Source organism: Alosa pseudoharengus, unplaced genomic scaffold (assembly GCF_046254945.1).
Source record: "Alosa pseudoharengus isolate Yale_2024_CS ecotype anadromous, Long Island Sound unplaced genomic scaffold, YU_APseudo_1.1 YU_APseudo_1.1_scf_20, whole genome shotgun sequence".
Lineage (NCBI taxonomy): Eukaryota > Metazoa > Chordata > Actinopteri > Clupeiformes > Clupeidae > Alosa > Alosa pseudoharengus.
The window spans coordinates 7,256,969-7,269,800 of record NW_027468664.1 but is presented as its reverse complement, the minus strand read 5'-3'; the positions used below and the strand labels follow the sequence as shown (position 1 = coordinate 7,269,800).

The following is a 12,832-nucleotide window of genomic DNA, read 5'->3' as shown; positions in this document are numbered from 1 at the left end:
TGAAGGGCGTAAAGCTTTCACAGCTGAAAAGCTGAGGCAGGTGGTACGCTCATACAATTTATATTACAATCTCCAGGTATATATACAATTGTATGAACCTGTCTAAAACATTTTGCATACCAGTGTGTTTTACAGACTAAAACAGATTTGTACATACATATCTAACAATAATGCGCTTTTCCTTTAATCTGTTGAGCTGCAGCAGTCTGTTGAGGCACCACCATCACCCCAATCACCAGCAGCAGCAGAAACACCTGCTGCACCTCTCACCCCCCTCACCCCCTCCAACCCCCACAACAACCCACCCCACCCCATGAGGTAAGGACGCTGGGGCACAGCCCCTCTCACCCCCCACCCCTCTCCCCCGTGAGGCAAGGACGCTGGGGCACAGCGCCTCTCACCCCCCACCCCTCTCCCCCGTGAGGTAAGGACGCTGGGGCACAGCGCCTCTCACCCCCCACCCCTCACCCCCCCACCCCAGCAGCAGCACCAGCGGCAGCACCAGCAGCAGCATCAGCAGCATCAGCAGCATCAGGAGCGGCAGCAGCAGCATCAGCAGCAGAAACACCTGCTGCACCTCTCACCCCCCACCCCTCACCCCCCCACCCCAGCAGCAGCACCAGCGGCAGCACCAGCAGCAGCATCAGCAGCATCAGCAGCATCAGGAGCGGCAGCAGCAGCATCAGCAGCAGAAACACCTGCCGCACCTCTCACCCCCCTCACCCCTTCCAACCCCCACCCCACCCCACCCTATGAGGTTAGGACGCTGGGGCACAGCGCCTCTCATCCCCCCCACCCTTCTCCCCCGTGAGGCAAGGACGCTGGGCACAGCGCCTCTCATCCCTCACCAGGAAATTAATGTTCTGTGTTGCCTTCTTGTGTATAATAAAGTGTATTTTTCCCACCTGCCATCTTTCCTTTGACTTTACACAAAAATATCTATTATATGCTGTAAAAAAATATATAATAATAAGCAGCAGTAGCACCACCACCAGCAGCTGCACTACCAATAGTTAGAATGCATTCATTCATTTACTCATTAGTCATTTTAGTTTGTATTACTACATTCATTATTATTGTTGTAATCTCACATGTACTATGGCTACCATAATTAAAATTAGATAGATACATAGATAATGTGTCTTAATAGGCCTACAGTGAAAATACATTATATGTACAACTGTTCCAGCAAGGAGGAAGATGGGGTATGGATATTGGGCATGCATATCCACTCCTAGGCCTATATCTCCTACACTCCCCCTGTAGCCTAGTAGCCAGCATTACATTTAAATCTCTCACTTTGGCCTATGGGACACTGACTGGATCTGCTCCTTGTTATTTCAATTCAATGATCAAGATGTACTTCCCCAACCGCCCACTGCTGTCTTCGGAGTTCTGTCGACTAGGCCTACTCATGAACACTAAATTCAAGACTTCCTCAGTGGTTCCATGTGGATGCAATAAGTTGCACAGTGCTCTCTGTTCCTGTGATAGTTTACAGTGTTTCTAAAAGGCGTCTGAGGGCACATTTGTTCAACATGCACTTAGTCCATTAAGCAGTAAAGCACTAGGCTATAGGCTAACTTGTTATTATATCATTGATTGAATGGGCATTTGTTTATTAGCCTATTGCTATTGTCCTAATTACAGTCTGGCCAACATCTTCATTTGATACATGTTCAATTAAAGTGTTATATTGTTATCTATTTATGTTGCTTTGAACGGCAAAGATTAGGATAACAAGCCTAGCTCCTTATTCTTCAGCCAAGCACGTAGGCCTACGGGCCGTTGCCTAGCAACAAGGGTCAGAAGTACACGTTTTTCGATATTTTGTGTATTTATACTTATTTTCATTTAATGCCAATGTCGTGAGTCATGTACCAACTTGCTTTAACTATTTCTATACATATTATACCCAGCAAAAGTCGTCTGTTCCAGTGTTTTGCATCCTAACAATATTTTGTTTATGTTTTAATACAAAACCGTTTTAATAAACTACAAATTCGGCGCCATTGTTATAAAGCAGCGTTGAAATGAACCTACACGTCATGGGGCATGTAGTCTAATTACAGAAATAGCTATAATTTCAAAATTACAAAAATATTTTTATACATAACATGAGAAACATGCTTGAATTATTAAGATGTATCACCTGCTTGGCTATGAAGTCAAAAGCTTGCAACATTTGTAATATTTTAAAATAAATGTAATTTTCCCATTTTTGCACATGAGGTACACAAATGACAGAAACATTATTTATAACACATATCTTAAGTAATAAGCATACCAAATTTCAGACAAATCTGACCAGTGGTTCCACAATTCTGGCAACTCAAAATATTACATTTTTACACCTTTGAGGGGCGCTACTGAGGTAACCGGGGTACCTGGGGCATTAAAAACTATTGGAGATGCTTCCTTGCATCCGGATGAACAACATATGCTATTTTATTTCACCCTCTGAATATTTTCATTTTTCCTCAACTGGGCAAAATATGACCATGCATTGTACATTTGGATGAGCATGACATGATGAGAACGTAAAGCAATAGTTTCAACTTTGGCAAAAAACATTTCACATGGACTTAAAGGCAGAGGGAGCTTCTGAGGGTTTGGGATGGCATCATCAACCCAACTTGGTGTGCATCCAAAACTGTCAGAAAATGCAGCCGAATGGCTGTGTGGATGGTACTTTACAGGGCTGTCGCGTAGGTCAAAACTGACCAGCAGGGTGATGTCATGCAAATCATGTTTATTTCATATCAAAACACTTGCATATATCAGATAAAAGCACAATATAGATGTTATGAGGTGCTTGGTTTGATCCATGAACTTTTGTGCATCCAAAACTGTCAGAAAATGCAGCCGAATGGCTGTGTGGATGGTACTTTACAGGGCTGTCGCGTAGGTCAAAACTGACCAGCAGGGTGATGTCATGCAAATCATGTTTATTTCATATCAAAACACTTGCATATATCAGATAAAAGCACAATATAGATGTTATGAGGTGCTTGGTTTGATCCATGAACTTTTGTGCATCCAAAACTGTCAGAAAATGCAGCCGAATGGCTGTGTGGATGGTACTTTACAGGGCTGTCGCGTAGGTCAAAACTGACCAGCAGGGTGATGTCATGCAAATCATGTTTATTTCATATCAAAACACTTGCATATATCAGATAAAAGCACAATATAGATGTTATGAGGTGCTTGGTTTGATCCATGAACTTTTGTGCATCCAAAACTGTCAGAAAATGCAGCCGAATGGCTGTGTGGATGGTACTTTACAGGGCTGTCGCGTAGGTCAAAACTGACCAGCAGGGTGATGTCATGCAAATCATGTTTATTTCATATCAAAACACTTGCATATATCAGATAAAAGCACAATATAGATGTTATGAGGTGCTTGGTTTGATCCATGAACTTTTGTGCATCCAAAACTGTCAGAAAATGCAGCCGAATGGCTGTGTGGATGGTACTTTACAGGGCTGTCGCGTAGGTCAAAACTGACCAGCAGGGTGATGTCATGCAAATCATGTTTATTTCATATCAAAACACTTGCATATATCAGATAAAAGCACAATATAGATGTTATGAGGTGCTTGGTTTGATCGATCCATGAACTTTTGTGCATCCAAAACTGTTAGAAAATGCAGCCGATTGGCTGTGTGGATGGTATTTTGCAGGGCTGTCGCGTAGGTCAAAACTGACCAGCAGGGTGATAAATATATATATATACATGTATGAGCAGTTTGACAATGGAATTCTAACTATTGGTATTGCAGCTGCTGGTGGTGGTGCTACTGCTGCTTATTATTATGTTTCTTTTACAGCATATAATAGATATTTTTGTGTAAAGTCAAAGAAAAGATGGCAGGTGGGAAAAATTCACTTTATTATACACAAGAAGGCAACACAGAACATTAATTTCCTGGTGCTGTTGCTCCTGATGCTGGTGCTGCCGCTCCTGATGATACTGCCGCTCCTGATGCTGCTGATGCTGCCGCTCCTGATGTTGCTGATGCTGCCGCTACCGCTCCTGATGCTGCTGATGCTGCTGCTGGGGTGGGGTGAGAGGCGCTGTGCCCAGCGTCCTTGCCTCATGGGGGAGGGGGGTGGGTGGAGAGGGGTGGGGGGTGAGAGGCGCTGTGCCCAGCGTCCTTGCCTCACGGGGGAGAAGGGTGGGGGGAGAGGGGCGGGGGGTGAGAGGCGCTGTGCCCCAGCGTCCTTGCCTCACGGGGGAGAAGGGTGGGGGGAGAGGGGCGGGGGGTGAGAGGCGCTGTGCCCCAGTGTCCTTGCCTCACGAGGGAGAAGGGTGGGGGGAGAGGGGCGGGGGGTGAGAGGCGCTGTGCCCCAGCGTCCTTGCCTCACGAGGGAGAAGGGTGGGGGGGTACTGGTGCTGCCGCTCCTAAATGGCAAGTCAACGGACTCCGGAGACTCCATTACCGCATAGCCATAGCAGACACCTAGTGTAAATATGACATGAATTTATAGAGCAAAATATAACTAACCACATTTAAATGGTGAAATGTGATTTTTGAAAACACACCATGCTTGCACAGCACTGTAAAGATTCCTGGGATGAGGGCAAAGTGCCTTGGGGAAATCTTTTTACAGCTCCTTTCCTTTTTCCTCCTTATATCTGCCTCATACACACCCCTGGCTCTCAGGATGGGGAGGAAGGGGAAAACGGCATCATCCACATCACCAGCATTAGGCTCCATAATGTCCTCTTCAGCCACTTGCTGGAATGGAGCCTTTGCCACCCTCCACACCTCTTCCAGCAGAGGCCTTAAGTGGGGGGGGAAGTGGCCAAGGGTGGTGATGATGGTCCACCAGAGGGGACACTGCTCAGCCAGTGCTTTCATGACAGAGGACAACTGTGTCACATTGTCCTCTGTCATGAGGCACTTAATAATGCCCTCCATCTCAGGCCCCAAATGAAACAGAGCACAAGCTGGCGTGGCCTTAGCCAGCTCTTTGAAAAGAGCCCTGTAGGGTTCATCAGGCTTGATGCTGTGGCCCTCCTCAGCCATGTTCCTCAAAAGGGGCAAAATAAATGGGGCCTCCTTCTCTGCAACCACCAGAAGTTGAGCCCATTCTTCTTGCCCAGTTAGACCTTCCCCATACCTCTTCAGGGCCTCCCTGAGGTGTGGGGACTTGATCAAAATTCGATCACTATGACTATTGGAATGAAAAGCAAAATTGATGACTGTCATTTATTTTGTATAATTATATTTGTATAATATAATCTTGACATATGTCATACTATGACTGATGTTCATTTGTAAATATATATCAGACAAGTTGAAGGATTGCATACATATACAATGTTAAAAAATACTTATCTTCCTTCTTTCCCTTGGTCCTGAGTGGGCGGTGTAGCCTGGGGCTGCTTGGCAAACCGGCGATGATAACCAAGCGTGGTGCCATCCATCACCACAGCCCTGCAAGGAGCACATACCTGTTGTTATATGTTCAGTTGTGTTCAATTGTAATGTTGCTACTAGTATAACTACTACTACTACTACTACTACTACTACTACTACTAATAATAATAATAATAATAATAGCAATAGTGATGATGATGATGATGATGATCATGGTGATGATAATCCAACCTTGGATTAGGCCCGCATTGAGGACAACAAAAGCCCTCAACCTCTTGGATGTCCACCAATTTAAGGAACGACAGCCATGCCCACCGAAACCTCTTGTACGTTATTATCTCCACCACCCCATAGTCCTGAAGATTTATCATCAGGCTTTGATGATAATTGTACATGGAGGTTCTACAAGGGCAATGTGACAAAGTGAGCAAAGAGAAGATTGTTGGATAGTATTCATTTTCATATTTGCTCTGCACTGTAAGGCTTGCCTCTGCTGCTGCTTACCCAGAACATAAAAAATGGGACATGTAGTCCCGCAGGAGGTTGTGGTGCACAAAATAACTGCCCATCTGCAAGATGAATGGGTGCTGAGGGTGCAGCTTTCCCTCGCAAGAACCATTTGTGCAGGCATAATGGTAAGCTGGAATTGAAGTGAAAGTGTATATGAGTTAAATCGAAAGAGTGATATAAAATGAACTCTCCTTTCTTTTTCTTCTACTCACATTGGCAGGCCACTGTTGCTGTTGTACTATACAGTGGCTTTGGGGTGCCAGAGAGGATTCTCTGATTGGAGTATGGGGCTCCACAGCTGCACACTCCACCCATTGTGGGATAAAGAGTCATAGGGTTGCAAAGAGCCTTACAGAAAAGATCCTTTGAAAACAAAAAAATTGTATGTGAAACATGAACTGACATGTGGACCCCCAGATAAGTATTGCATTATATTAGTCCCATTTGGTGGATACCTTAAGGTGAGGGGGGATGTGGAATGAAATTGGGTCAATTCTCAAGGCTGTCGGAATATTTTCTTGGCCCCTTGCCCTTGACCTCTGGAGCCTATCCCCCCACTCATCCCACACTCCTTGTTCCACCTGGGTTCCGTCTGTTAGACCCTTTATATGTCTACAGGAGTGATGATCTGCACACATATGGCAATAGGGCCGCCCATCTTTGCCAGACAAATATGTGCAGTCATCACCCCTGCACAGCACAAACATGTTTGGGTCAAATGGCACTTGGTAAAAGTGTTCGCCATCCTGAGGAACATATGACAAGACATTCCATATTCCACATGAGACAATGAGCAATGTATTGACCTAGGAACTATGTTTATATATCTATATTTATCTATCTATCACATTTCTGTAACTCACATCTGCTGAGGCATACTGATGATCAGTTGCCCTGATCTCAGCCCCCTCAGCTATGATGACTGAGATCAGGGCATCAATATGCAGACAGGAACCATGCATTCCTTTGAAGTCTTTGAAAGAAACAAACAAATGTTGTTTTTCATTATTTTGCTGTACAATATATGATCATTACATATGTCAACAAGTTAATGCGATTACCAGTATACACTAAAAAAAGTCTTAAAGCTTATGTACCTTCGTACAACATGCAGCTTTTAGATGTTGTATTGATCAAAATTGATCGCTGCATGTTGCAGGAACATGTTTGGACCATATTCCTTCCATCACGAAACAGAATGTGTCTTGTTTTGACAAACACATACTTTGTTGTCTGTTTATGTAAAGACAGAGAAAAAAATTACAAGGCACTATTGTAGTGGTTATGAAGGGAACTGCTTGTATTATTGCTTTAGGGATATTGGAAACAGATATTGCATACAGATAGAGTAAATTCACATTCAAGCAAATGTAATACTGTACTACTAAAACATAATTTCATATGTTTCAGATTGCTTTTTTATAACTATGCTGTAATCTTTTGGGTATTTTCACATCTCTTTCACTGGGTCAAGTGTTGATTTTACCTTCTACTTTGGCCACGGTCTCAGGGTTGTACTAACTGTTGTGTGTACTGGCTTAAGTGTGAATTTTATATCTATCGACAGTAGATCAACCTTAGCTGGGAGGATTTCAGGTCCATTTGATGTTTTGAATTGATTGTCTTTGCCATGGGAATGTTATTGTGAGTATTATTTACCACTGTAGAGTTTGATGGGACCAGGTAGATGGACCCAGATGTATTGCATGGCATCACCATGTCCTCTGACAGCAACCTCCCCTTGTAAACCTCCAAATCTGGTATGTCCACAAACTGTTGATAATAAATTGATGTAAAAAAAGCTACATCATTACATCAGCATACACATACATCAGAATACCATTATAGACCTATACTAGATTAAGGTAATGATTAGTCAGTTGTTGCACCCCAAAAGGGAGGGAGATTTAACTGTGAGAGACTTAAAAGCAAGCCTGGGCATTAACATGTTTGTGCAGGCAACGTTTCGTGTCTTCTTCAGGCAAAAATAAATAAATAAACAGAAGCCTGAAGAAGACCCAGCAGGGTCGAAAAAGAAACGTTGCCTGCTGTACAGTGTTGCGGACATTATATTTTTTCATTTGAGTAAGTTTTTTTTGTCCTGCACCTGCCAGAAGGTGGGATGTGCACACAATAACTTTTTGCTGAACATTAACATGTTTGTAGCATGCCTCAGATCCAACAAATCATCACATTTCTTGCACTGTATGTGGGAAAGGGAGAGCGCAATAACCTCACCTGGCCTATGTATTTCTGGAAGCTAATGTGATAGTGCCAAGATGTGGAACTAATCCATGTTCTGTTTCTATAAATTCCTACTTGTAAATGTTTCTGTAGCAAAGGGAGGGCAGTCCTATGGACCAACAGCTTGTCCTCCATGTCAAACAGCCAGACCCCATGGTATGGTGGAGTGCACGTCCCTCCCCTTCGGAAAGGGCACTGGTGCGTTTCAGGCACCCCCGTCGTACTTCACCCATGCCAAGGTGACCCACACACTAATGATTTCAGGCACCTTTCAGGCAACCCCGCTTTAACCATCTCTAGAGTGGCTCTCAGGGGCCAACATTTCCTGGGGGGTCCGTCATACGACCAACACCTTGATGCACCTCTGATTGGCCTTGTGCCAAGCCTTCCCACTCTGATTCCAGGCAATCTTGTGGCAAGCACTTCCGTTTAAGTGACTTCATAATTTTTATACTTATAAACGTTTTTTTTTATTTAGTACGAGGTACATACAGCTTCACAATGCTGCACATTTGAGCAATCACAATCACACTTAGTTACAGGTCACAGAATAGACCACTAAAAAGAATAGAATAGGAAACAAGTTCAAGTTCAAGTACTTTATTGTCATGTACTCAAAATAAATTATAAGTAATGCTGTTTGTTCAAGAGACAGCTCAACTTAAAACAGCTCAGCAAAAGTAGTAATTGGTATATTGTAAAAGGTATATTGTGTGTGTGTATGGGGGGGGTAATGGGGTGTGTGTGGAGGGAGGGGGTATGCTGTGTGTTTGGATGTGAGGGATGATGAAATGGTGAGTGTGCATGGGGGGGGATTAATGGGGTGTGTGAAGGAGTAGGGTGTACATGTGTGTGTGTGTGTGTGCGTGGGAGGGGGGTGATGAAATGGTGTGTGTGTGTGTACGCGGGTTACGCGCGCGCGTGTGTGTGTGTGTGTGTGGAGGGTGGGGTGGGGGGGTGTAATGGAAGGGGGGCTGTACCTGTGTGTGTGGATGGGATGAAAAGGTTTGTGTGTGTGTGGGAGGGGGGGTGATAAAATGGTGTGTGTGTGCGTGTGGGAGGGGGGGGGTGTAATGGGGTGTGAGGGAAAGGGGGCTGTACCTGTGTGTGTGGATGGGATGAAAAGGTGTGTGTGTGTGTGTGGGGGGGGGGGTGTTGATGTCTGTGTGTGTGGGGTAATGGGGTGTTTGGATGTGAGGGATGATGAAATGGTGAGTGTGCATGGGGGGGGGGGGATTAATGGGGTGTGTGAGGGAGTAGGGTGTACATGTGTGTGTGTGTGTGTGCGTGTGTGTGTGTGGGGGTGATGAAATGGTGTGTGTGTGTACGCGGGTTAGGTGTGTGTGTGGGGGTGTGAGGGAAGGGGGGCTGTACACGTGTGTGTGGATGGGATGAAAAGGTTTATGTGTGTGTGTGTGGGGGGGGGGTGTTGATGTCTGTGTGTGTGGGGTAATGGGATGTGGGGGGGAGGGAGATGATGAAATGGTGAGTGTGCATGGGGTGGAGGGTGGTGTGTGGGTATGGTTTGGTGTTGGAGGGTAACTGAAAAGGTATATTGTAAAGGGGATTAATGGGGTGTGTGAGGGAGTAGGGTGTTGCTGTGTGTGTGTGTGTGTGTACGCGGGTTAGGTGTGTGTGTGGGGGTGTGAGGAAAGGGGGGCTGTACACGTGTGTGTGGATGGGATGAAAAGGTTTATGTGTGTGTGTGTGGGGGGGGGTGTTGATGTCTGTGTGTGTGGGGTAATGGGATGTGGGGGGGAGGGAGATGATGAAATGGTGAGTGTGCATGGGGTGGAGGGTGGTGTGTGGGTATGGTTTGGTGTTGGAGGGTAACTGAAAAGGTATATTGTAGAGGGGATTAATGGGGTGTGTGAGGGAGTAGGGTGTTGCTGTGTGTGTGTGTGTGCGTGGGGGAGGGGTGTGTGTGTGTGATGAAATGGTGTGTGCAGGGGTTTGGTCTCTGCATTTATCCCAATCCGTGAATTAGTGAAACACACACAGTGAGGGGGGTGTTGGGTGTTGATTGTGTGCGTGTGGAGGGGGATGGTGGGAGTGTAAACTGTTCAGCTTCAACATGACGCACACTTGAGCAATCACAATCACACTCAGTTACAAGTCACAGAATAGACTATTAAAAAAAGAATAGAATAGGAAACAGAACAACAGTGTAAACTGTTAAGCTTCAACATGACACACACTTGAGCAATCACAATCACACTCAGTTACAAGTCACAGAATAGACTATTTAAAAAAGAATAGAATAGGAAACAGAACAACAATGTAAACTGTTAAGCTTCAACATGACACACACTTGAGCAATCACAATCACACTCAGTTACAAGTCACAGAATAGACTTTTAAAAAAGGGGTTTGGGTTTGATTCCTGCGGTCACCATTCGCCCTTGACCAAGGCACTTTAGCACAAGGAGTGATTAACGTCAAAAAAATCTAGACTGGAGTAACTCAACATTTGACATCTCCGATATGTTAAGTGTTCTAAAGACGTCAAATAGCAAAAAGCCTTATCGTTAGCAAATTGATAGCCAAGGAGCCAGAAGTGAACACGCATGTATGGCTATAAAAACTGTGCCTTCATTTTACAACTAAACACGAGAAAATACTTTTATAACCCTTGAGCCAGCTCCTTACTGCTTGATCTCAATGGTAATGCAGCGTTTGTTTGCACCTCCAAAAGCATGGCGTACCTGGTTACCTCCCAAAAACGCCCTTAAAACGCCCACAAATACCTGTATGTGTGGAAGAATGTTTAAGCGACATAATAATAAACTGACTATGTTGTGTAGTATACATATCGACATCTAAATGGAATATTATATGAAACTCATGTAAAGAGCGTAACCAAAATAATGTCTTGTAAGCATAGTCAATTAACATTACACTCGAAAGGGAGGTTATTGGTCCTCCATCCACAGGATCTTGTTCTGGAATACAAAGTGGTCATGAAGTAAATTTTCTGATATTTTGCACTGCTAAAGTGAACAAATTTGAGATACAATTTGAAAAACAACGCAAGATGTACTTACCTAGGACCACTGAGGGATCAGAGGGTGGGGTAGTCACGGAGGAGATGAAGGCAGAAGGGCAAGGGGTGGGTGTAGAAGAGATGGGAATTGGGTTGGGTGTAGAAGGGGTGGGAATTGGGATCGGACCAGAAGCAGCCTGAAATGAAACAAACTTTACATAACACTCATTTAAGAGCAATACACAAAGGTACTTTAAAATGATTTGTACTGTCTCCTTCAAGCCTTACGAAGTATCTGTCAGACTGACATCCTGTCAACATCTTTAAGTTATTGTAGAACGACTTATGGGGTCAACTAATGCTTAATAAGGTTTACTCACTGGACGTCTATGCCTCTTCAGAGAGGGAATGCGGTCCAAATCGAGACCATGTAGGTCTCTCTTTGTGAAGCATGAAGAGGCCACTTTCGCCAAGGTTGGAATATCTGAAAGAGAAAAGGGTTCAGTAATTACAGGCAACCTTAAACACAGGCATCCCAATATTTCTTTAAAAGAGTCTAGGTCTAAAAACCTGTGAGAAATCTATGTCTGAGTTTAAATCTTACCAATTGAAAATAATCTAGCATTGTAGGAGATGTCTCAATGCCTAACTGATAATGTATAGTTACTGTTATGCTGATGTATCATTGAATGTATAGTTACTGTTATGCTGATGTATCAATGAATGTTTTGAATTATTTTATCATTATCTTTTGGTGAATGAGTCTGAATATAGTCACATTTTGCGTTACCAATAACCCCACGTATTATCATAGATAGGTGGCTGACTGTACCAAGTAAACACAGGACGTCTCAGACTACAGACACAGAAACTATTATCATTATCACACCGGCTACAATATACATTTAACTTATTAATAACGTGAAAGCGTCAAGTTAAAAATCGCCTTATTAATTCAATATAACGCCTATCACCCATAGTTCATGTGTGCAAAATGCAATGTAAAGTAGGCCTAGTGTCAATACACTAGTCGTTTAGACGATATCATTGTTATTAGATGATATCGATCGTTTTTAAAACATCTCAAAACAAAGCCATGACTCATTGTAAATATCAAAAATGAAGATATGGGAGGTTTATTTGGAGATTCACCACATCCATCACGCCAAAATATAATCCTACCTCGTTTTCTTTTATCCGCCATTTTCAAATATGCCGCGATTGTTAGAGGAAACGGAAATACGAGCCTGTAGGACCTAGGAATTGAACGAATCGCATTGCGACCTTGCGCATACTAATGAGGTGGAGTTAACATGTTCTCGCCCTGGAACACGGCCTCATCCATGCCTCCGTTGGCTTGAAGGGATCTGCACTTGAAATCTTCGCTTTTGACTTTTAACGGTAAGTGGTATATTATTAAACGTCATTTGACAGTCAGTTTACCATTACAAATTTGGAGTGTCTTTAATTGCCTTATTTGACACGATAGAGCTGTTTTCTTGAATATTTAAGAAATCGTCTAGCAAGCTAGCTAAAGTTAACTTTACCTAGCAGTTCTACTCCAATATAATGTTAACTGGGCTAACAAGTTCATCTTAAAGTTTACTTTTATTACCTCCTCGACGTAATTGATTGAATAACTTCAAAATGAATATATACCTTAATGTTAGACAATTTAGGTCGTTGAAACTCAGTGGACCCATTAAAG

At 43.6% G+C, this 12,832-nt stretch overlaps 1 protein-coding gene and 1 long non-coding RNA gene across 2 annotated transcripts; both read right to left on the bottom strand.

Moving 5' to 3' along the window:
• Positions 1-4,410: 4,410 nt before the first annotated feature.
• Positions 4,411-7,214, bottom strand: LOC143136564 (uncharacterized). Its single transcript, XM_076297280.1, has 8 exons — positions 6,995-7,214; positions 6,761-6,870; positions 6,353-6,643; positions 6,110-6,260; positions 5,892-6,027; positions 5,619-5,789; positions 4,547-5,444; positions 4,411-4,463 (listed from the first exon to the last, which is right to left on the bottom strand). The coding sequence occupies exons 1-7, from the start codon at positions 7,071-7,073 to the stop codon at positions 5,342-5,344; spliced, it is 1,041 nt and encodes a 346-aa protein (XP_076153395.1). The 5' UTR covers positions 7,074-7,214; the 3' UTR covers positions 4,411-4,463; positions 4,547-5,341.
• Positions 7,215-9,331: 2,117 nt separating this feature from the next.
• LOC143136563 (uncharacterized) lies at positions 9,332-12,340 on the bottom strand. The gene is made up of 4 exons (XR_012989341.1): positions 12,307-12,340; positions 11,505-11,608; positions 11,186-11,321; positions 9,332-11,083 (listed from the first exon to the last, which is right to left on the bottom strand). It is a non-coding gene; the product is annotated as an uncharacterized LOC143136563 (long non-coding RNA).
• Positions 12,341-12,832: the final 492 nt, after the last annotated feature.